This window comes from Oppia nitens, unplaced genomic scaffold, assembly GCF_028296485.1.
Source record: "Oppia nitens isolate AA-2021 unplaced genomic scaffold, nextdenovo-longstitch-racon4-pilon3 scaffold2_pilon_pilon_pilon, whole genome shotgun sequence".
NCBI lineage: Eukaryota > Metazoa > Arthropoda > Arachnida > Sarcoptiformes > Oppiidae > Oppia > Oppia nitens.
Genome location: NW_026533210.1, coordinates 8,179,599 through 8,206,601, shown reverse-complemented (window position 1 = coordinate 8,206,601; position 27,003 = coordinate 8,179,599). Strand labels below are relative to the sequence as shown.

Below are 27,003 nucleotides of genomic sequence, written 5' to 3'. Positions count from 1 at the left end.
AAAACAAACAATTATTCACACTCTCAATATAATACTGTAATAACATAATATTGTAAAATAGTTTTCTTTCTGAAAATATTTTTTAAGCAAAAATTTTTAGAGTACATGAGATATGTTGTGAAACTTATATAATATATTTAAGTTATAATAATAATAATATTAAAACCCAATGTTGCGCTTTCGCACACATTTTGACCGATATATTTTGTTTGATCTAATTTCTTGACATATATGCAGAAAACCAGTCATACAATTAATAGTTATAAACTACACATACAGTACACATATTAGAAAGAGAGACTATAATTTTTTTATACATATAATAACTATATTATTACAATGAAATATAGTTTTTAACAAACAAAGACAAAAACAAACATTTATACGGTATATACAGTATAATAGCTGTGATTTGGAAAAAGGCAATCATATGCGCAAAGCCTATGCTCTCAATGACTTTGATATTATAAATTAAAATAATGAAAAAAATAAATTGTTTTTTCATAAGTATGTCGTCGGAACAAAACAAATAAAATAATAATATTGTCTACACATACAGTACATTGGTATATAAATTACCGTATAATGCATATGACATTTAACATACATTCAAAAAATACAATTTATTGGTTTTTTTCTGTTGAAATACTAATAGTATTGTAATTGATATGCAAATCACTGGGCAATTGTTTGACTGATTAGTCGGCATATCTCACGCCAAGCAAAATCAATATCAATGGCTTCGGTAGTTCGGGCACAGACAGCAAACCGTATGATGAACTGACCGGCCACTCGGGTGGGCGTTACGTGAATATTCTTGTTGTCGTTGATTAGTTTTACCAGTTTTTCATTGATCTCATTTGAGCCCTAATTATGGATTTTTAAATATATATAAATAAATTAAGTTGAATATTTTAAATAAACTAAATAAATCGATAAATAATTTTAATTAATTAATTATTTATTTTTTTTAAATAAATACCTTTAATCTAAAGCAAACCAAACTGAGCTCTCGTTTAGTTATTATCTCAAATCTGTCATCACTGGCCACCAGTTCCTCAAATAATTTGGCTAATTCTACTTGCTACAATTATTAATATTTTTTTGGTGATAATAATATAAAATTATTTCATTATTAAATTAAATTTTGTTAATTTATTAGTACTTTTCTTATATGATTCTGTAATCCTTGAACACCAAAGCTCCTGAAGACAAACCACATCTTCAATGAACGAAATCGTCGACCTAATGGTATTTGCCAGTGCTATGTGTGTGTGTGTTGTATATAAATATATTGACATTTAGTTTATTACAATATTATAATTGATTTTAAAAAAAATATATACTGATATATATTTTATATAATAAATATGTTTTTTGTTGGAAATACTAATAATATTGACTGATAGGTAATTTTTATTGAATATAAAAGCTATTAACTTATAATCAATAATAATAATAATACTGTACTTAAAAACCATTTGCATATTTTTTTAAATATACAATTCTAAATTTATTGTAATTAATAAATTTCATTAAAAAAAACAACAAGAAAATGCTAATTAATATTCTAGACATTGAATATTTAATTTTTTTATTGTCTGATAATTTTGTTTGTTTGAAATAATTGTGTTTATCGATAATATTATTTTAATTGAATATTTTAATCAGTAAAATTAAATATTCTGTCTGGTATGGGTAGAAAACCTTCAATAATAGTAATTTTTAAATATTATATAATTTTTTTAAAAATATTTATAGTTACAATGTATTCAATAGATCAAGTATTAAATAATTTGTATTTTAAAAATGCTAAAATTTTTATATTGATTATAATTTATTATTTATAAGTCAATTTAGTAATTAGTAAATATCATACAACTAATAAACTGTTTACTAATTAATTATCATCATTAATATTTTGTGCAAAGATGATTAATGTTAATAATGTAATATTAATTAAATTAATTATAAATTAATTATAGATTATTAAAAATCATAATTATACCCTATAATCAGGTATCTGTCCCTGTTTGTCATGTCTTAGATAAACTGGGTTCACATTAAACGCGTTCACAATATAATCAGCATTTTTAATCCTTTTAGAAAAACAAAAAAATATTAATCAATTAATAAAATTTTTAATATTATAATTTATTATATTATTATTATTTTGAAAATTATTTTATTGAGTTATACCAGGTATTATATATTATGTATTATAAGTATTATATACTATTAATATTTATCTCTAATGTATCTATATTTTTGGTTTTTTAAATTTTTTTTTTGTATGTGTAACTTATTTAGGGTGTGAATGAATACAAAAATAGCATACTATTACAGATTTCCAGTTTAACTATTTAGTAAAAGTATTTTAAGTTAGCATTAATAATATTACACATAGTTTAATAGTTTTTTAAAAATCAGCAATCAAAATTTTCCATTATGTTTATTCATATTTCATTAATAATTTTACTAAATTATTTAAATTATATTAAATTTTTGCATTAAATTATTAATATCACCAATTTGGCAAAAATGGAAAAATCGTTAATTTAACTAATTAACTAATAAAAGATCAAATATGAAGATAATTATTTCAGGAAAAATTTCCTATTTTTAAAAATACTTAAAAATATATTTTGATTTGATTTATTTTAGTTTTATTGCTATAATCAAAAGTAATATATATATATATTTAAAATAAAAATAATACCATAATGTGGAGCAATCAAAATTAATTAGCATCCATTTATGTGGATTCAAATTGAATGATGAAGCATACTATTTAGCAAATAAACAAAAATAATATTATTATTAATTTATATTTAGAATATTATAATTGGAATTTAATTATATCCGGAACTAATTATCGGAATAATTTCAAAAAATAAAAACTATTTTTTCGATACCTCGACACCATTCAAATGATGTCTAAATTCAGGGCATATGAAGGCCGAGCCGGCAAAAGCAGCGTCAATATGAAGCCATAGTTCTTCTTCTTCACCTATTATTTAATTATTTAATTAAAATTAACATTAAATTTAATACAAATTAAAAAGAAAAAAAACACAATAATATATGTACTTAAAGCTACCAAAAACACATACAAACTTTGCCGATTTCAAGCAAATTATCAAAAGCACATGTATTAGTAGTGCCGAGGGTGGCCACAACATAGAAAGGTATTAGACCGTCGGCCCTATCCTTCTGGATCTGGTTGCTCAGTGTGTCGCCTCTTAAGCTTAACTTATCATCTGTCGGCAGTTGTTTTATCTGAATGGCACCCAATAGGCCGGCCCTTTCAACACTAGAGTGCGATTGACTGGACGCATAGGCGACCAACTTATTTAGTATATCTTTATTATTGTTATGTTGTGCCAATAATTTATTTCTGGCCGCTAGAAGAGTGACATATGTGGCCTCACTGGCCGTTCCCTGTATAACACCGCCACCCTTTCCGCCGGAGCTAAACATGAAATGTTGTGGTAAATCAAGCATTTTTGCCAACCAATCCATCATTTGCATCTCCAGCTCAGTACAGGCTGGACTTGAAATCTAACATTTAGTATATTGATATATAGTATATAACATTTTAACCCATTTTGCTTTTATTGATTTTCTAACATTATATATACAATATTACTAACCCATGTAAAGCCGATAACTGCCAGTGCACTGGACAACATATCAGCACATATTGATGGATAGGAATTGGCTGTTGGAAAGTATGCATGAAAATGAGGTGAATGCCAATGGGTTATCTATAATTAAAAAAAAAATATAATAATTGATAAAATTTGATTAAAAATTATAATAATATTCTGATATTTTTAGATCTATATATATTTTATACAAAAAAACTATTGTCATTCTCAACAACAAAAAATCAAAGGTTAAATATATTGTATATATATATTGTATAAAGGTTATGTAATACTGTATAAAGTAATAATAATCAGTGCTTTTTCTACTACAGTATATTAAAGATAATGATAGCTAAAGATTGATTTTTTCATGAATAATGGTGTTTGTTATTCATAAATTCAATACATGGTTTATATACTGTATATATATATTGTACAGAATATTATAGGAATTTTTAACATTTATAGTATTCTGTGGTATAAATCAAATTCTGGTAACAATAGTATGAGATTGAAAGTGTATGTGTTATCACTTAAATTAGGGTAATATTGACTGAATCTTTTAAAGACTGATATCCAGGATATGGGCACTGAAAAAGATGATGAAAACTCCAATGAATTGCAAGCCATTCATGCGATTAATTATATCCTATACTCCTATATTCGTGTATAGTATGAACAACATTATTATATAATATTACTATACTAAAGTAAATTTGATTACTTCTATACTAGGATTAAGATAATAATAATTTTATTATACAAAATTATATTTCTATATAAAATCTAAAAATATTATACTTATAACAGTAAATATTTTAACAATAATAATAATATTAATATATATATATATATATTAACAAACATGTAGGTAAAAAATAACAAAATCATTAATTTCAATCATACCCCTGGCATTATAACTTTTTCAATATCATTAAATATTTCACTCCATGGTTGTCCCTGTTCAGGTGCCGAGTCACCAATCAATTGTTTAATATATCCGGGTTGTACTGATGGTAGTACAGGTCGATCACGAATATTCTCCAAATAGTCGGCAATATAGTCGACCAGTTGCTTAGCGGCCGATCGGAATTCATTTGCATCCATTGGATTACAACTTAAATATTTTTGTTTCAATACTTGATAATAATAGTAATAATAATGACTAAAAATCGATAGACAAATATTTTTAGACAAAAAAAATAGTATAAATTGTTTTTTTTTTCGTTTACTTCTATACTATGACAATTCAAATCTCTAAGTTATTAAATTCAATATATATATATATTTATTTAAAATTATTAATATATTTTTAAAAATAAACTTTTAATAGTATTTTTAAATTATGTGATATAAATATAGTTAACAGTAATATTTCAAACACAGTATAATACAATAATTAAAGTATTAATAAATTTATAATTATTGACAATACAGTATTTATATACCCGTAAAGTATCAATATATTACAAACAAATTGATTATTTCCAATCATTTTTATCAAATTATTAATTTACAACAAATCTATCAACAGTTGTTTAAAAAAAACCTAATATATTTATAAACAAATAAATAAATATATATATCTACTAATAAATTGATAATATCCTGTTACTTAAAATACATGATAATTACTTTATTATAAAAAACATTTAGATTTAAGATTTTACATTAACATTGAAATATCAGTTAAATCAGTATTTCTTAAAAAAATAATGATACTTACCAGGACTTAAAATTTAAATATTGATTTTTAAATATTTATTGATTTTATTAATTTTATTGATTTTATTTATTTATAACTAAAAATAAGTATCAAGTGTACTTGAATTTGTTTAATTAAAAAAAACTTTATTTAATCAAATTTTAGAATTTTAAATAATAACAATCCTTATTGATATTATTCAAAAATAGTTTATGATTTTTTTTTATTTAACGGAAACTATTATTATTAAATAATATTATTATTTAATTGTCGCACAGATTCGATATTAACTTAAAAGAGATCAAGTTTTATATATATATATATAGGTCTGTCTGAGAGTCAATGGTAATGGTAGTGATGGTATGTATTTGACACTTGTTGTGGTGATTCATAAGACCGGCGCAAACACCAGTGATATATGACATACCATTCATTACCAGTGCAACAGTCCGTACACTGTTGTTATCTAATTGCATACCAGTGTATGTACTGAAAGATTTTTTTTAATAAACTAAATGTATAATTATTTGTTACCATTTATTATTAGATAACAATAACTAATATCATATATGTAATAGTTATAATCTTATTTTATTTTATAGACAAAATATACTATTTATGTATTTTTATTAATTTATGTAATTACGGTATATATTTTATTGAATTTGATATTGATAAAATATAGTGTACTAATTAACAAAGCTTATACTTTTATAAAATCATAAAAATAAATATAATTTTAACTATATAATGTAAAATATTATAATATATAAATATAATTTAATGCTGTATTTAAAAATTATTTAAATTTATAATTAATGAATGATATATAAAATATAATTTTAGATATAAATGTTATTTTGTTAAACTAAAAAATTAGTATATCTATCAATTTGTTACTAAATATGTTTAATAGAAATTTATTTTGTCAAATGATACAAAAAAATAGGTCTGTTTAATATATAAAAAATAATAATAAAATAATGAGAAGCAAAAAATATATTTAACTATATTATTAATATAACTTTTTAAAAATTTTAATTAAATAAAATATATTCACTATTATTATTTAATTGACATCAATTGACAATAAGTATTCTATATTATTAAACGGTATAAAATGTTTATTAAATATTATAATTAAATTATGTATAATTTTTTTCATCCAATTTTAATATAGATTAATAATAGTAACCTCGATGATTAAACATATTTATTATATACTGTATATAATATACTATATATTTAATTTGATTTAATAAAAATATTGTACAAAACTAAAGTTATATATTTAATACCGGTATATATTTGTAAATTTAGATTTAATGTATTGGATATAATATATAATACAGTAAATAATTCAAATAAATAATTAACAAATTGAAATATTTTAAAACAATTTAAAATGAAAAAATAAAGAGAGAGAGAGAGAGATCTGAGAGAAGATAATAACTGGACATCGAGTGATCGATTGGACATTTTCTTTTAGCCGACAGATCGGCTCGACGACAATTGGCTGTCATTTTGGTCAGCGATTGTATTAACAGTTTTCGGTGAACGCCAAACAAATTGCCAGTTCTGGTAATACCTATCGTACCAGTGTTTCTGCTGTTGATTGTCAGTCCATTGATCATCATATCGACGACGTCTATACAATTGGCGATGACGTGTGGCGCACAGGTAGACCAATACGATCAGACACACCGAATCAAATACGGCCATCACTTTGATACCCGTTAACAGTATAGTTCGGTAATTGTTGTACATATTGTTGTTGTCGTTGTTATCGAAATCATCGTCATTACTATCATCACTAGTGGCCACCATTGATGAATTGGCCACAAAATCGGTGTTGTTGATTACCAGCCACCAGATAATTGATGATAGGCCAAAGACAATCGGTCCCGACCAGTGGCCAGTCATGTGATGTCCGAATCAACGACAACGGTATCGGATAGTGTTCTTAGTTCGGGAAACAAAAGTTTTTATTTTCAGTAATATATATATACAGTATATATAAAGAGTAGAAATACGGGTAAACTAGAGGAGGAAGGGTTCCACAAGAAGGAGAAGAATAAGAATAATATAAAGAAAACAAAAAACGGTTTGGTTTTCGGTTTTTGATTCAAAAATAACTAAATTGTAATTCAAATCAATTGATTAATGAATTGAATAAACAATAAATCGATTCGAATGTTGCGCTCAAAACATTTGACGATTCAATTCAATACATTTCATAGGCTTTTAATAATTGGCGCCAAAAATATTTAGAGAGAGAGAGAAATAAAACTAATGTATTAACAGTCAGTCAATGATAACAACAATAATAATATTCTATTATTGCGTAATAGAAATGCAAGTCTGAAGTGTGTGTAATAAACCCCCGATGTCTTCATTATCTGATTTTTTTTAATGACCACTGTTTAAGACATTGACAAACAAAATGAGCGGAAAGTCGCCAAAACAGAGCAACACTTTATTGAATTATTTCGCAAAATCGCCGCAAATAACGAATAAGTCGACGACAGCCACGAGTTCTGGAAAAGTTGTTGTGGACATCAAACCCGTTGTCGACAACAAGTCATCGACGGCCACATCATCGTCAGCGGACAAACTCGAAACGTCGTTCAAATTGTATGACTTGGTTTGGGCTAAACTAGAGGGGTATGTCATTGTTGGTGTTATTATTAATTATTATTATAAGATCTGATGAGGAAGTGATTGATTGATTGATTGATTAATTGATAATTTGGATTTTGTTGACCACTACTACTACTACTACTACTAGCTATCCGTGGTGGCCATCCATTGTCTGTTTGCATCCGTCGGCTAATACTTATGTGCGGCGCAAATGTAAGACAGTCTTCATTCACGTCCAGTTCTTTGACGATCCGATCAGCAGAGCCTGGATTCGGGTCAGAGATCTTAAGGAATATTATGGCAAACATAAGTCAGATGTTCCGCTTCTTAAAGACGTCAAATGGAACCAAGCGATCGAATTTGCCGATCAAGCAATGAAAATGTCTGTTGAGGACAGGTATACACTGATTGGTGATCTGAAAGGCAGCGATGATGATGAGGATGGCGTCGAAATGCTCGATGACATTGATTTTGAGGTCGACAATAATGGATCGCTTAGTTTAGTCAACACTAGTAATGAAAAAGATTTGAGTCCTAAATCAAAGACGACAGAAAAAACAGAAGAACAAAAACCGGATTTGAAACGAAAGGCTGAAACGATTAAAGAAAATACTGACCGAAAAAAGAAACAGAGAATTACTATTGCGTCGAGTGGTGAGGATTCAGTTGGAAGTGATGATGAGTTCAAGATTAACTCAGACGATGATGAAGATAGCAGTGATGAGGAAGAGCCGGACATTAAAGAAGTAGAAGTATCGGACAATGAATTAAGTTCTGTTGAAGAAATAGTTTCATCAGATTCAGAGCCAAAACAAAAGCGAACGAAGACATTGACGACAAAAAGTAAGTCAAAATGGGATAAGTTTATGAAAAGCAAAGATAATAAAAAATCAACAAAAAAACCAAAGAAGAAGTCAAAGAAGATTTCAGATGAATCTGAAGAAGAAGAAGAAGAAGTAGAATCAGAGGAAGATTCTATTTCTTCGGAATATAATTCATCCGATTCGGAGACCAAACCGAAGAAAAAAACCCAAAAGTCAAAAGAGAAGCCAAAAAAGTCACAAAATAAAAGCAAAGTCTTGAGTTCGGAATCAGAAATAGATTCTGATAATAATAATACTACTAATAATGCTCCCAAAGATACATTCAAACCAAACAAATCGTTAATATCGAGTACACCGGCGAAGAATTGGTTGACTGAGACATCGAAAAGATTGTCGAAAGGGTCGTCACAGCAAAAGAGTAAAAGTTTAGACACTACTAAACGAAATGGAAATACCGGTAGTAATAGTAATAATAATAAACTCAATAAAAGTATAGTTTCGTTAGCCGACGAATCATTTGTATCGGTAACTGACCAAAATGTCAACGACGGCACCACAAAAGAGTGGCCACACTTGAACTTAGAGTTTTTGAAGCCCGAAAAACTGAAAGACCGATCGGGAAATTTTAGACTAGTCGGCGACAAATTAAATCCCGATTACGATCCGACCACATTGTCGGTACCACAGAGTTTCTTGAATGACTGTACACCAGCACAGAGACAGTGGTGGGAATTTAAATGTCAACACTTTGATACCGTATTGTTCTTCAAAATGGGAAAATTCTATGAACTGTTCCAAATGGATGCCGTCATCGCTGTCAATGAGTTGCAAATTATTTACATGAAAGGCGATTACGCACACTCAGGCTTTCCCGAAAAAGCGTATAAACGATACGCCGACGTACTCATACAGAAAGGCTATAAAGTGGCCAGAATTGAACAGACAGAGACACCGGCGATGATGGAGGAAAGGGTCAAAAAGATGAACAAAAAGGCGACTAAATTTGATAGAGTTGTCAACAGAGAGGTGTGTCGAGTGTCAAGTATTGGTACTAGAATTCCGTCGGTTATCGATTCCGATGTATTTAGCGATCAAAACTCTTATCTTATGGCTATCACTGAAAACGTAAGTTTTTATTATGAATTTTTTGTTATTATCGATAATTTTCGATTAATTGTCAATTATTTGAATCAAATGTTTTATTAGTTTACAGAACAAGGCGTTGATTTTGGTATCTGTTTTATTGATGTATCGATCGGTACATTCAATTTGAGTCAGTTCTCTGACGATAGATATTATTCCCGATTGCGTACACTTCTAGCACACAATCCACCGGTCGAATTGGTTTTTGATAATAAAAACATTTCGCCTAAAACTAAACAATTGGTTGAAAATTGTGCACCAAATGCACGAAAAGAAGTGCGAAAAGAATTTTGGTCACCAAAGAAGACACTCCAATATCTAAGTGATGGCAACTTTTTTGACGGCCAATTACCTCAGGAGTTGAATCGTATGTTAGATGAAAACGATTCACTTAAACAAACGCCACGATCTGACTATGAATTAGCCATTCATTCGTTTGGTGCTATCATTGAAGTATTGAAAGAATCTCTAGTGGATGAAGAAGTGTTATCAATGAAACTGATCCAAGAGTACAAACCATGTGATTTGAATTGTGATAATAAGAGTACTGATGATAACATTAAATTACCCGAACATATGATACTCGATTCGATTACTATAAGAAATTTAGACATTTTTTCTAACTCTTTGGGTGGAACTGAGGGCACACTTCTGGAAGTACTTGACTTTTGTTCGACATATTTTGGCAAACGATTGTTATTCAAGTGGATGTGCTCACCATTGTGTGATATATCGCAGATTCAACAGCGACAACAAGCCATCGCAGATCTGTCTCAGGTATCGGTGAAATATGATGTAGAAGAAGCTATCAAAGTGTTGCGTAAGTTACCAGATTTGGAACGATTGCTCTGTAAGATTCATAGTCAGGGATCAGCTAAACGGGCTAAAGATCATCCCGATTCCAGGGCCATACTGTTCGAAATGGATACCTATAGTAAACGTAAAATACTTGACTTTTTGTCTGTTTTGGACGGATTTAAACAATCCATAAAAGTTGTCGAATCCTTTCAACAACATCTACCGAATTTCAAGTCTTCACTATTGACCAATTGTTTGTCGTTCGGTACAACAAATAATAATAATAATAATGGATTTCCCGATCTGAGTGGACAACTTAGATATTTTGATAATGCTTTTGACCATAGAGTGGCAAAACAAGAGGGAAAAGTGTTACCACTACCCGGTGCTGATTGTCAATACGATGATTGTGTTGAAAAGGTTGAATCAATTGTTAAGAAATTCGACAACTATTTATCGGAACAGAAAAAGTTTTTCGGTTGTCAGGTATCGTACTTCGGTAGCGGTAAAAATCGCTATCAATTGGAAGTCCCGGACAATTATACGAAAAAGATTGCCAAAGACAACGATTATATGTTGGAAAGTTCCCGGAAAGGTTTCAAACGATATTCGACATCATTTACAAAGAATCTGTTCGAACAACTGATTACTGCAGAAGATGCCAAAGAAATTGTTCTTCAGGATGGTATGCGAAGAATATTTGAATCATTTGATAGAAGTTATGATAAATGGTTGAAAGCAATCAATTGTTTGTCACAACTGGATGTACTGTTGAGTCTGACAAAGAGTCGTTCATTTTTACAACAAAACAGATCTGTTGTATGCCTACCGAAGTTTAGTCATTCGACGGTACCATTCGTTGATTTAGTTGAATCTCGTAATCCATGTCTTATAAAATATTGCTATAATTTCATACCCAATGATATTAAAATCGATAATCAGCTACTTTTGCTGACCGGACCTAATATGGGAGGAAAGAGTACTTTAATGCGTCAGTTGGGTCTTATTGTGATTATGGCACAGATCGGCGCTTATGTTCCCGCAAAAGAGTGTTCACTGACACCCGTCGACCGTATATTCACACGTCTCGGAGCTTTTGATCGTATCATTGAAGGCGAGAGTACATTCTTTGTCGGTATGGATCAAATGGATGATTGAAATATTCATTGCATGACTTTAATAAAAAAAATTTTTTAATCCAATTTCTTTATTAGAATTGAGTGAAACAGCGATAGTATTGAAACACTCGACCAAACATTCACTTGTATTGATCGATGAATTAGGTAATGGATTTTAAATTATTATATAGTAATTATTGTTTAAATTAATTGATTGATTGTATGGTACAGGTCGAGGAACGTCAACATTTGATGGCACAGCTATTGCCTATTCCGTGGCCAAAGCCTTAAGCGAACAGATCAAGTGTCGCACACTATTCTCATCACATTATCACTCGTTGGTCGATGAGTTCAAAGATAATCCGCACATCAAATTGGTTCATATGGTATGTGTTTAAAAATTGTTAATAAAAAATGATTATAATATCTTTGTGTTGTCCATCGATGGTGTAACCGCTGACCAATCAATAGGCCTGTATGATTGAGAACGAAAACGAAAGCGATCCGACAGAGGAAGACATAACCTTTCTCTATAAGCTTAAGGATAATGCCTGTCCGAAAAGCTATGGCTTCAATGCCGCCCAATTGGCTGGTCTGCCCAAACAGTTGATCCGCAATGCATTCAAAAGAGCCAAACAATTTGAACTGAAAACACAAATGGAGTCTATATTTGGTAAAGTCATGCAAAATACTGTTACCGACAATGAACTCATGTCTATCATTCCGCACCTCAAGAACTTTAGTTTCAATAATAATTAGTTATAGTTTTCAATAGACATTCATTTGTTATTATTATTTTTGTAAAAGTGATTAAATCGACAAAAAATTGTGTACAATATTATTATCCGTTATAATTATAATTACATTATTAATTTTTTAAAGTATACTTTTATTACAAATAAAATGTATTAAATAGTAATTTTTAAAAATAAAATATTTTGTCTTAAATAATAATTTTTTTTATTTACAATTCAATTTCAATTATAATCATTTTTGTTGTTGTGTTAAATATCTTCAATTGTATTATGAAATTATATAAAATTAAGACAGTATTATTTTGATTATAATAATAAGTATTACAGTATTATACTGTATATAAATTATATATTTAATAATATATTTTTTTCAATTAAAATAAATTGAGTGATTATACAGTATATATGAGGTGTAATTAAAAAAAACAAAACAAAATGAATAAAATTGAAATTATATAAATTTTAAAACATAAAATCATATGAATGAATATTATAATAAAATGCAATTTATATGATAATTAAGAATAATAATTAAAAAAACAATTATTACTCTTTTAAAACAGTAAACGATAGAAAGGCAGTGTCTTTTCGTTCATTTTCGATACCGTAGTAAGTGTTGGGCGCGATCTTAAAGTTGTCGCCGGTTTTGATAAGATATTCATTGTCTTCGACGGTCAACAGTAGTGCACCAAATGTTACGGTAAAATGTGTGACATAACCACCAGTTTTGGATTTCTTTTTTCCGGCCATCTCTTTGAGTCGCAACATACCGATGGCATCGCCTTTTGTTTTATTCTTCTCAATGATGGCAATATCGACGCCTTCATTCTGGTCACTCTTTTTCCAATTGAGATCATTGACTCGTTTTATAGTTTCATTGTCAGAGTTGTGTTTTGTCTTTACTTTTTTATTATGAAACGATAGATCAAAAACATCAATTGCTTTCTCTTTCTGGTGTTTCTGGAGTTTTCGTTTGACACCTTTGTTTTTCCTGACTTTTGGCACGTCTTGATTGCCCTCTTCAATGGTCACCGATGAACCACCGAAACTATATTTAATTCGTTGTCCTCTAAAATATTCCATAGGCTTATGGCGTATACGCGAAGAACGTCTAATAGCGTTGTGGTCTTCTTCCACTACATCTTGATTGTTCGCTCCTTCCTCTTCAATGTTTTCTATTTCTTTCTCCTGAATGACATCTTCTTCCTCTATGACATCCTCATCTTCAACGACATCTTCATCTCGAATATCAATATCGACTTCATTATCATTATCGCTGTCTTGTAGTATTGATTTGTTGGCCACTATATCCTTAATGGTTAACGTCTCGTTGTTCAATTGGATACTAAAATCCAATCCAATCATTGGGTCGGTTACTCCTTCAGCAACATTACAATCCTTTTCGATGACATCCTCAACGATATCTTCATCCTCAACGATATCTTGATCTTCAACGATATCTTGATCTTCAACGATATCTTGATCTTCAACGATATCTTGATCTTCAACGATATCTTGATCTTCAACGATATCTTGATCTTCAACGATATCTTCATCCTCAACGATATCTTGATCTTCAACGATATCTTGATCTTCAACGATATCTTGATCTTCAACGATATCTTCATCCTCAACGATATCTTCATCCTCAACGATATCTTCATCCTCAACGATATCTTGATCTTCAACGATATCTTGATCTTCAACGATATCTTGATCTTCAACGATATCTTGATCTTCAACGATATCTTGATCTTCAACGATATCTTGATCTTCAACGATATTTTGATCTTCAACGACATCTTCATCTCGAATATCAGTATCGACTTTGACTTCATTATCATCAATGTCTAGATTATCGTTATCTTGTGGTATTAATTTGTTATCCTTAATGGTTATCGTCTCGTTGTTCAATTGGATACTGAAATCCAATCCAATCATTGGATCGGTCACTCCTTCAGCAACATTGCGACCCTTTTCGATGACATCAAATGTTTGATCGCAAAAGTCATTTGTCATCAGACTATCATTTGTTTGAGTCATTGTTGATCTGTTAAGTTGTGTCAGACGTGTAGTATTATTGGTAATATCACCGAAAACAGTGCAATTGGCTCTCGACTGTCTCTTCTTCTTTATTATAGTCTTCGGCGTTACCGGCGATGCGTGTGGAGTACACTCGAGTACAGTCCGCTCCAAATGTGCCGGAATATAACGACTCAGCGATTTTCTGGTCGTTATTGGCGTCGGATTTCTGGACATTTGTTGCGTCAGTTTTCTGACCGATAGTGGCGTCGGATTTCTAGCCATTTGTGGCGTTAATTTACTGACGGATTGTGGCGTCGATTTTATGGCCGTTAGTGACGTCGAATTTCTGACCGCATGCGGCGTCGATGTCCTGATTATCGGTTCGTTTTCCGGCACATCAATTGACTCGTCAGAATCGGAGACAGAACTGATAGTGAGATCGTTGACCGCAAATTTGGACCAATCGATGGCCGGTTTGGAGAATCGGCGTCTCGTTTGCCAATTGGCAATCATATTGCGTAGTGTTTGGCCATCGCCTCCGATGTTGCCGACAACATCGGTCGTCACTGTCCGGACAGCTGACAAACTGATGGTCTCTATAGATTGTCTCTGTGGTCGCGATCGTGTTGTCCGCGGTCGCGGCGGCTTAACGTTGGCCAACGGATCCCAATTCCAGTTCATATCAATTGTTTTATCAATGAGTTAATCAAAATGAAGAAAATATATAAATGTTTTGTTTGTTTGTGCGCTAAAAACGTTGTATTTTTGTATTGCATTTCATGCTAACAGCCAATCAAAATCAAGAGTATTGATAATTCAAATATTTTGTCAACCAATTAGAGCGCGCGACAGATGACAGCACTATCATTATTACTACAATATTATGAATACTGTCTGTTAATACTGTCAATAGTATTGTCAAAAAGCCCTGCATTTGTGTTATATATTGCAAGCGATAGCACTGATAGTATACTACTATTAATAGTCAAAAACATTAAACAGTATATTACTGTGTATTACTGGTTGTAATAGTAATACATATTATTATATAAGTTATATATAAAACTGGGATTTTTTTTCTATGTATGTATAGTATGTAATACATACATACATACTATGTATAGTACTGTACAGTATATAAGTCAGTGATAATAACAACAACAATGAGTGGCAAACATTATCTATGACTACTATTAGTGGCCTATCTATGTGTTGTTCAACCACAACAATAACAACTGATCTCCTCAATGGACATCTCGGAACCGTCGACTTCTACGGCCAACATTATCAACAGCGGCGGTAGTGGCAGTGGTGGCGGTAATTGTGATCAGACTATAGCCAGTGGCGGCAATCAAACACAAGTGACTGCCGAATCGGTCGACGACTTTCTCAATACTGGTCGCACCGGTAGACGAAATGCAATGCCAGATATCTTGGAGGAGAAATCGTGTCAATTAAGTACATCTGATTTGCCACAAGAGCTCGAGAAACTCAATTTCAATGGTATTTAATAATAATAATAATATCATATAATTATTATATCATTTGAATTCAAATGTTTAATCAATTTTTTGTCGTTTATATGATATCTGATATGATTTCATAAAGTCATTAGTTATTTAGTTAGTTATTAATATCATATTTAATTAATTAAATAAATAAATAATAATAATTATTATTATTATTGACTTCTCATTTTAGATTTTTGATAGCTTTAACTCTTAATTAATTAATTAAGTAATTCAATGAATATTATTAATATGATATATATTAAGTCATTTTATTATTATTTATTATTTTATTATTATTTTTTGTGAATTAGTTATGATATATCATTAATTATAATAATTTCAGTAAAAATTATAGCAATACATGTGTAATTAATTTTAATTATCGATCAAACAAACAAACAATTTATTTTTTAAGTGATTTTTATAGCAACATTTGATTTGATTGATAATAATTGGTATCAAATTTTGTTTATTTTTAATTTTAAAAAAGCTTTAAACATTTTATTTTATTATTTTTTAAACTAATATATATTGTGCCAAAAAAACCCCAAAAATAATTATATTTATATTTAGTCTGATAATGCAAATAAAATGAAACAGTTATTTATTTATTTATTTTTAATTGTCTTTTTATTTTTTGATTGATTAATCTTTTTTGTTGTTAATGTTATATTATGAAAAGCATTGTATGTTTTGTTAATATTATAAATAGCAATGTTTTGTATTATTATTATTATTATTAGTTAAATAATGCACTTAATATATCGTTAAAATCACTATTCAATTCAATTTCAATTCAATAGGACTTAATAGTAGTATTTATAAAAGTAAATAAAATTAATTAAATAAATTGAATGAATGAATGAATTGAATTGAAGAAAAACAGATGAATTTGATTAAACAAATCTAGTGAACCAAACTGTATGTATATATATACTGTATATCTTAGAGATTGAACCAAACGGAAGTAGTGGTGAGTCCTCTTCGTCGACGACATCATCGACAGCAACGACTTCTTCGTCACAAAAATAATTGATATGTTTTTGGACCACTTTTAATGGATCAGTTGAAAGAAAAACAGCTGCAAAAGCAAATGAAAATTGTATTTATATTACTGTATTGTCAATGACATAGTGTGTGTGTCTGTGTTTATATGTGACTTCTCTGATGAAAAATGATAATCAACTCTTAACTCTTCATCGTTAACACCAAATTAATGTTGGATTTTATTTTAGATGATAAACAGTATTGTCTAACGGCTGGTAATTGAAGTCTTGTGTTATGTCAACTCTTTTACCATAATATATAATTTTGGGCTTAATTTATTGACATTTTATTATTATTATAAGACTTAAATTCGTCCTATTTTTATATATATGCTGTATATATATTGAAAAAAAACTTAACTATTATATAATAATAATAAATTGATAATGACAACAACTTGGCATTCAATACATGATAACATATATTTTCCACATAAACGATAGATTAGTAGTGCATTCAATATAATAATCAGTGATTTTATTTTCATAAAAATTTTATGGATCAGATACGATATGATAAACTGTTAATAATAATAAATGATTGCATATACATGTAGTTTGAATGCCCCCAAGTGGGGGCCCAACATAATATTTATGACACACTGTGGATAACAATTTGTACGGTTTTCTCTCTAATTTTATTATTTATACCAAGAATTTTATATACTGTATATATATATATGTATATAAGTTATAAGCCTTGTTATAAATTGTGTAATTTATTGCCATTGATGAGAATAGTGTCTCTTATATAATATTATAAATTATAAACGATATATGATTTGTATAAAATCAGGTCTATATATGCTTACAAGCTTAGTAGTAGTAGTAGTCTATTAGGAAATTATAGTTAATATTATATACATAAGTTATATATATTTATATAGGTATGTAATGTACCGGTATATAGAGTATAGAGTAATATTTAAAAAGGATGGTTGGCTGTGATACAACTGCTCTGATCCAATGGATGTTAGAGTTATGGTTGGAAACTGAGAGTTGAGTTGAATTTTTATGCCAAAAAAACAAACTATCAATACTATTGAGAGACGTTTTAAGTGATGATGTGTTTGCACGATAACTAATTTACTACTACTACCCATCAATACCAGCAAAAAAGCCATCAGAAAATGGTTTTTAATGTCAACATTAAGAGAGAGAGAGAGAGAGAGAGAGAGAGAGACCTATAACCTTATGAGTTATATTTATAATATACTGTATATATGATATATAGAGACAAAAAAGTCATACATTTGACTACTTAAATGATTTGCAAGTTTATTATACACTCGAGAGGAGTGAAAAAGAAAAAATGAGTGAATTTATTTTAAGGTAGTATTTCATCAACTCTTGAGATTAACAAAACCTGACTCTAAATGATGTGTCACAACATCATTGACAACATTCACAACAACTACTACTACAACAAGCAATACACGAATTTTATTATTATTTTTATTAGTGAAACATTTTTTGAGAGACGACTTGAATAAGACATCTCTAAAGTGAACCATTACTTCAATTTAAATGCATTGAATGAGATATATATTTATTTTTATTGTTGTTTTTGTCAAACAATTTTTCATTTTCAACAAAACATACATGTAATCAATATAACAATCACACAATAGTTTTTTATAATAAAGAGAGAGAGAGAGAGAGAGAGAGAGAGAGAGAGAGAGAGATGAAAAAACAATTTAGATATACATATATATTATATATTATCGACACATACACACATTTTCTAGTCATTATTAAAGTACTATATATATATATATTAATAATATATTACATAAAAAATATAAGTATTACTGTATATTTTGTATTTTATATGTGATAAAAAAATTATGTAAATGTTATGTATAAAAAAAGCGAGACAGGTTCATTAATAAATTATACGATTTTAAAGATTTTTTTTTCATTTCATATATTTGTTTTACTCTTTGTATATAATTTTAATGTAATAATACTGTATTATACAATGTATATCTCAGTATAAGCTATTAATAACTAGTAGAGAAAAGTTAGTCAACAATATTGCATATTTGCAGACTTTTTGCCAAAATTTATTTTATTTTGTTTGTTAAGTATTTATAAATCTTAATGTAAAAAAAGTTTATTAAAATAATAATAATAATTCAATGTTTGTGATAATAATGTTTTCTTCTTTTATAAGATTTTTCTTCTTCTTCTTCATCATGTTTTTTATGTTTACGTCGTCGACGACTATAGTATTGATAATCAGATTTATAGCTATCATTGTTTTTGTTTGTTTTCACAACAAGTCTTTTATTATCACTTTCTTTATGATTATTATTTGTATTTGATTTACTATTGTTGTTGTTATTATCTGTATTATTGCTATTGACTGGGTCTGTATGTATGGCGTCGACGTCGTCGTCGACTTCATTGATCACAGCCATCGAGGAGTGATTATCAATAACTTTCCTTAAGATCTCTGTATATGTGTTTCCTTTGCTGCTGTGAAGTAGAGGACAACCTTTTATCCTATAAGACTCACGTCTTCTCTTAAAATCCCTATTCAATGATTCATTCAAATCAAGTCGTCTATTGTCAACATCTACTCTCACACAACGTCTTTCACTTCGTTTATAATCGGATTGTTTGTTCGGTTGAGAAGAATACTGATCCGGTATTACAGTGTCGTCGAGTAGTAGTTCTGTTGTCTGTATAGACATTGACACTGGATTTTCGGTGACATTTAGTTGACTATTATTATTGTAATAGTCGAGAGCTAATCGTTGCTCAGTTGACGGATCGGTATTATTATTATTATGCGATCGATAGCCAAGAAAGAAGTCATCATCTATTGGTTTGCCTAAAGGGTAGACCAAATGTCGTCAAAAAAAATTATAAATCGATATAACTGTTGAAAAAAACATTCACTTTTAACAGTGAATACAAAAACACTTGTTTCACACACAAACAAATTCAAGTGTTTTATGTGCAAACAAATGGGGATTTTTTATGGTTTCATATTTAGTTAATGGAAAATATCAATTGAAATCTTAAGTTTTACAACAAAATAAATACTGTTTATATAATACTGTAGTATTAATTGATTTTATATTTGATATATACTATATATATATAAATAAAAGGATATAAATTAATCCAATCAAATATTGGAAAACACATTTGTGGCTTAAATCTGATGATATTATTATTATTGCTGTAAAAGTAAAATCAAATGCAATTTTATTCAAGATTTTTTTTAATCAATTTTATGTAAAAAATAATAAAAATCAAAGTTTAAATCTGGTAATTAATTTTTTGTTTATGTTGAAAACAATCTATAGTATTAGCAGGGTATTAGTCAAACAGGAAATTATTTTATCATATAACTAATAATACATAATATATAAAAGATATTACTACTACTAAGTTACTATACTGTATATGTTATAGTGTAAAATCATTACATTATATAGCATACTGTATACACAATATATTGTACTAATATGTTATATATATAATGTTATATAATATAGATAATATGGTATATATTGTATTAAGTTATAGTGTATTGAATTTGATGTTTATATTGCAATTATAATCAATATTTACCTAAAAGTTTTTCATCAATTTGTTTACGTTGTTGTCGTCTATCAACTGATGGTTTTTCATTTAGATAATGACTGTCAGATTGGACTGAACTCGTAAGCAGTGATGTCTATAATAAAGTATATCATAATTACAAATTGCATCAATAGTTTCGACATTCATTTAAAAACTACTTAATTATAATAATACTTCAATATATCATATAAACTATTTATTTAATTAAATCCAATGTTTTCTTATATATGAATATATTAAATAAAATTTCACATAAAAATATACTTTTTTATATTTTATTTATAATGTAAAATTATTAATCATTATTTATTAAATCATAATTATTATGGTAATTAAAAAATTATATTTAATTACTTGAATAAATAAAACATACTTTCAAATTACATATAATTCAAGTAAAAACAAAAAAAAAAAGTTAAACCATAATAATAATAATAATAATAATCAATGCGATCGACAACACAAAATGCTATCATTAGTAACACATGTATTATGTCTTTGTAAATAAAAGTATTGCTAAATAAATGTTAAATAAATAATGAAAATAATGAAATAAAAAGTACATAACAGTTATAATTCAATGCCATTGGGAACTAATGTTTAGTTCAACTAAACAAACAGTTTTGTAAATATTGATATATTGTATAAAATCATGCAATTTAACAGCCAATACAATACTATATTCAATTAAAGTCATTTACTACATAAATCAAGCTATATATAAATTATATAATATATAAATACATCAATATATATGATATATATAACTCCCATCGGGTTTTATTTAATCTAACTAACCATATAAAAAATAAAATTGTAATGTAAAAAAATTAAATAAATAAAACTATATTAATATAATAATAACTTATAAAAACTTAGATAAATAATTAGATTCATGTATTAAATTGCATGCATTTTAATACGATATACTGTTTTACATAATATTTAGTTATCATATCAATCATACAGTATATGATTGTATGAAATGAATTATATTGCAAATAATAATAACTATTTTTATCACAATTTACTGTAATATTAAAATATTTTTCATATATACTGAAATAAATACAGTAATTAAAAAACAAAATCAATTAAACAAAAAACTTACTAAATATTGATCGCCACATGTCTTGAGATGACAGCTAATGTCTGTCTGTTTTTTCATTGATTTGGCGGGTATTTCGGTTACCATCGGTTGACACTATAATTAGGATATAATTAATACGATATTTATTTATTTAATTTTTTGTATTAAATTTTTTGTATTTAATTATTAATTATAATTGAATTCAATGTCCACAACAACAACAAACACTTACATCAGTGACCATCACTTGATTTTGATCCCAATTCAGTTGTTCACACAATGTCTTTACCGATTGGTCACAATGTTTGACAAAATCATTGAATTGTTTTAATTGTTCAAAACGTTGTTTTCTTTGTTGATTTGAATGCATTTACTTTTTTCTGGTGACAAAAAAGTTTGCAAAATTTAATTTACTTTAAAAAAATAAATGTAATCACAATTTATTAATATTTAAAAACAATTAATTTAATACAAAACAAAAAATATTATTAATTAAATTATAAAGTAATTTAAATATCTAAACAAAAACTAATATGATTTTTAAAAAATGAAATTTAAATAAAAACTATTTATTTATTTGTTTTTTAAAAAAACATTTATTATTATTTACTGCAATAATAATAATAATATTATTATTATTATTATTCAATTGAATATTAATATGCAATGTATTTATTTAAACAATAAATAATGTCTAAAATAATTGTTTTTATTGGACAATAAATACAATATTAATATACCGTATAAACAATAATTGATTCAAATGTGTAATCAATTGATGCAATTGATTAAGCATTCAATGAATCGATTGTCAATAAGTATTGGTTATTGTAATTAATTTCTAATAATAATAATAATAATAATAATAATAATAATAATAATAATAATAATAATAATAATAATAATATACTTATCTATTAATTAAATAATACATAACTTGTTTTAATACTTGTTTAATCAGTTCCGATCCGTTTAATAGTTAACAATTGTCTGGTAATCTTATCTTTTCTTTAACCCGGAAATGGACGACCAATCGGATGAAGAGTATAATGATAATGACGACGAGGGAGACGATGACAAACAACGGGATAATATAAGACAGTTAACAATGACGACTGAAGAAGGAAACGATGATAATGATGATGAAGGCGGCGATGGCGGCGATGGTGATGACAACTGGAAAGATATGACTGAAAATCTGATGAAGAATGTGATGATTACCAATGCAAACGACAAGAAGCAGAAACGGTTTCGCAAGTATTTTCTCACTGATTACGAGCTACCGGTCAGCTATGAAAGCAAAGATGGTTATCTCCAGCTGATTGGTCAATGCTTTTTGACACAACGTTTTAGTTACGCTTCCCGTTTGGCGGCTGCGATGGCCATCGATCACCGAATGCCACAATCGTTGTTCGTTTCGGCCGCCTTTGTACTCAACGCACATATGATGGGCGGAGATACGACTCGGTTGACACAAACCATGAAAAAGTTTGCCTCATTTGATGTGAACAAGTGTTACATTATGTTAGAGATGATCATTGCATTCATCCGAAGTGGACAACGAACTGAAGCCAAAGCATTTGTTGAGGCAAACGAAGTCTATCTCAGATGCAATCGATTTAAGAGAAACTCAATTATTGATACTTATCTGAAATGTTTTATCTATTTGTTGGACTACTTGGAGATTAAAGAGTCCACTTTGGAGACCAGATCCGGTGTCTCAACAATGCCGGCCAATCGACTGTTGGTTCAAAAGATTAAACTTAATTTTACGAATATTATCAGTGAAACCAAAGACAAGAATATCTGTTTGGAAATGTTTTTATTACTATTAGTCGAAGTCTACGAAATGAGCCAACAGTACGCCGACGCTGTCGACATACTGACCACTTTTATCGACAATAATGCCGAATATCTCAATTCACACTTATATCTATACAATTTTGGTCTCAAATATCCCTCTTATGTTACCGACGATCAGATGGTCGGTGCGCTCAAAAATATTGCAAAATATTCGCCCAATTGTTGCCATGTCTTAGATTTGGTCGCCCGACACGTACTACCCGTCGATGAAGAATTTGCTTTATTATTAAATTATTTAGACTTTACTACCAATAGTAACGATACTAAGGCGTGGACACTATTAAGACAATTGGTTGACTCTATCGACAACAGGAACGATGAAACGTCTGATGATTCAAAAAGTGTCAAAGAGTTTTGGCATAAATACCGTTACGACAGGAATTGGCATCGAATTCATTGTCGTAAACTTCCGGCAGATATTGAATCATTGGATCAATTAGTGGACTCAAATGTCATCGAAATTATTAAATGCAAACAATCTGTGATTAAATATTTTTATGGCAGCGATCATGAATCTCATGAATTAATTGGAAAGTTTTTAAATTTGTAATGAAATACTACATTATAATGACTTTTGTAATTAATTTTTATAAATTATTGTATTTTAATTCATACTTATATCATAATATTTATACTACTGTATAATACTAGTGTACAAATTGTAATAAATTAATTATAGTAGTTAGTTATTAAATAGTTGTGCAATTTTTTAGATATTATTTACAATAATATTAATACTGTAAATCTAAACTAAAGTATAATTGTAATGGTATATTAAAAATCAATTAAAAATTTCAACTTTATAGAGGAGTCATGTAATGGATATTTAAGTTTAATATCTTGTAATAATGATTATATGATATATGAAATTAGTGTGTTTTATATATGAGACAAATATGTGAAATAATTACGGTATGTCTTAATGAATGAAAGCATAATAATTATCATATTTTATTTGATGGCATGGATTGTGTGTCGCAATTGTTGCTCAAAGTGAGTGAGTGAGTGAGTGAGTGAGTGAGAGAGAGAGAGAGAGAGAGAGAGAGAGAGAGAGAGAGAGATCATTAGCTGACCTTATTGTCAAACAAACAGCTCTTTTTTAATTTCAAAGACATCACTGGTGTTGGTCTCCTTTTTTTATATATACTCTTATCAAACCATACACGCAATTATCATATTATAATAATTTTATTAAAAAACAATAGCAATATTAAAATTGCTACGAATTTAATATACATGTATGCAATGGTTTATTATTTGTATTTTCAATGTTTGATTCAAATTTATGTACAAATGAATTAAACAATATTATAATACAGTAAAAATCATTTCACAAAACATTTTATTCATTGTTTGGTAATAAAAATATAATCAAAACAAATTGATTTATCCAATTATAGATGTTTTTGCAATTCAGATGAAATATATTATCATAATAATAATTATTTTTATTATTAATAGTGACATAAATTTAAAGAGACAAACATTGAAATATCTTCTACTGAATAAAGATATATAAATACAATTATATATCAGATTCTATTGAAAGTTATAATAATAAAAATAAATATCTATTAAAAGGAAAGACTATTTTTATTATTATAAGTAGACATTCCTTTCGCTTGACTTCAAAATTATTTACAAATAAATAACAATTAAATGCAGACCTCATTTCATTTTATATTTTTCATGTCTGAAATAAGACACTAATTTCAATATTGATATCTTTAATAATAATACTGGTATTAAAAGTTTCTGAGATAAAAATATAATGAAATATTTATTACAAAATTTATTTAGGTAACAACATGTTATGATAATATGATAAAATAATATCTATTTTCTATTAGCTATTTTTAATAAAAAAAATTATCTATTATTACATCACAACATTTATATTATACTAAAATTTTCTAAATAATCATAGCTGATAAATAATAGCAACATTGTTATTGATAATTATAAATACATACAATTAGAAATATAATAATTTTATTTGGTATTTTCCATAATTACTCAAATTATCTATAAAAGAGTATTTTCATTGTAATTGTTTATATTATATTAAATTATAATATATTTATATAATATAAAGTTTATAAACTCTATAATACAGAATCTATATACTAATTTCAATTAAGTATAATTTTTATATTCAAGTTAAATCATTAATATACAGTAGTATCGATAGTACAGATTAAAGTTATCCCTAAACTTAAAACCCTGTATTATAATTATATTACAAAAAAAAACTCGAATAATTAAATAGTATTAAACTAACACAAAAATAAAACTATTTTTTTAGTTGTTATCTTAAATATTATATATTACTTATGTTCATCTAATTATTTCTAAGTTATATGAAAAAATTAACACAAATTTTATTTTGTTTCCAACATATTATTTGATAGAGATTACTATTTAAATTAAATGACAATTTTTTTAAGTGTGACTATAATTAAATATTTTGCAAACATTTTTATATAATTCAAGGTTTCAGTTTAACGCCAATGTTTGAAATATAGTATTATTATTATTATTATTAAAGTTTTCAATTAAAATTATATGCATATAATAAAACACTTTGAAGATAACATCAACTAATTTAATTGTTATTTAAATTACTATAAACTTTAATTTAATTATAAAAAATATCTATTTAAGTGTTTTAATATTAAAATCAAATCAAAATATCACTATAAATATATAAGATATGAATTAACTGTATAATAATTTATATACTGTATAATACAAAACGATATTTTATGCAAATTTTGATTTAATGAATGAAAAACATTATTTAAAAATTCTATCCAATCTATTGTAATCTATAAATTGATAAATATATTTAAATTAAAATATCATACAATGATATACTGTATTTAATGTGATAATAAACAAATAAGCACTACTCGAAACATTATTTTAAATATATAATAAAACAAAATTAAATTACCATATATAGATATACTAAAATTAATTATTTAACAAAATTATAATAATATTTTTGTTATCTATTTAATTTTCTATGTTGCATGCTTACTATTTTAATTAAATCAAAACCTTGCCAAATTTATTAATTTTAATTACAAAAAAATAACTAATAATTTTAATTGATTTACATAATTTATAAAAAAAATATTTATTTATAATTAAAATTTGAAAAATTTGAGTATCATCAATTTTATAGCATTCAGTACATTTACTATATACTGTATACTAAATTTAATTTTAA

General features: G+C 27.5%; 4 protein-coding genes across 4 annotated transcripts; 2 read left to right on the top strand and 2 right to left on the bottom strand.

The window, feature by feature from the left end:
• Positions 1 to 675: 675 nt before the first annotated feature.
• Positions 676 to 4,757, bottom strand: LOC128956001 (aromatic-L-amino-acid decarboxylase-like). Its single transcript, XM_054301682.1, has 9 exons — positions 4,557 to 4,757; positions 3,654 to 3,767; positions 3,114 to 3,561; positions 2,916 to 3,010; positions 2,720 to 2,787; positions 2,009 to 2,099; positions 1,166 to 1,264; positions 983 to 1,084; positions 676 to 867 (listed from the first exon to the last, which is right to left on the bottom strand). The coding sequence occupies exons 1-9, from the start codon at positions 4,755 to 4,757 to the stop codon at positions 676 to 678; spliced, it is 1,410 nt and encodes a 469-aa protein (XP_054157657.1).
• Positions 4,758 to 6,785: 2,028 nt separating this feature from the next.
• LOC128954918 (uncharacterized) lies at positions 6,786 to 7,549 on the bottom strand. Its single transcript, XM_054300533.1, has 2 exons — positions 7,389 to 7,549; positions 6,786 to 7,317 (listed from the first exon to the last, which is right to left on the bottom strand). The coding sequence occupies exon 2, from the start codon at positions 7,276 to 7,278 to the stop codon at positions 6,841 to 6,843; it is 438 nt and encodes a 145-aa protein (XP_054156508.1). The 5' UTR covers positions 7,279 to 7,317; positions 7,389 to 7,549; the 3' UTR covers positions 6,786 to 6,840.
• Positions 7,550 to 7,630: 81 nt separating this feature from the next.
• LOC128954899 (DNA mismatch repair protein Msh6-like) lies at positions 7,631 to 12,654 on the top strand. The gene is made up of 6 exons (XM_054300507.1): positions 7,631 to 8,019; positions 8,144 to 9,944; positions 10,026 to 11,895; positions 11,975 to 12,043; positions 12,110 to 12,264; positions 12,350 to 12,654. The coding sequence occupies exons 1-6, from the start codon at positions 7,799 to 7,801 to the stop codon at positions 12,635 to 12,637; spliced, it is 4,404 nt and encodes a 1,467-aa protein (XP_054156482.1). The 5' UTR covers positions 7,631 to 7,798; the 3' UTR covers positions 12,638 to 12,654.
• Positions 12,655 to 15,596: 2,942 nt separating this feature from the next.
• LOC128954921 (cAMP-dependent protein kinase inhibitor alpha-like) lies at positions 15,597 to 17,386 on the top strand. The gene is made up of 2 exons (XM_054300535.1): positions 15,597 to 16,161; positions 17,119 to 17,386. Exons 1-2 carry the CDS (start codon positions 15,906 to 15,908, stop codon positions 17,199 to 17,201), a joined length of 339 nt encoding a protein of 112 aa, XP_054156510.1. The 5' UTR covers positions 15,597 to 15,905; the 3' UTR covers positions 17,202 to 17,386.
• The last annotated feature ends 9,617 nt before the right edge of the window (positions 17,387 to 27,003 follow it).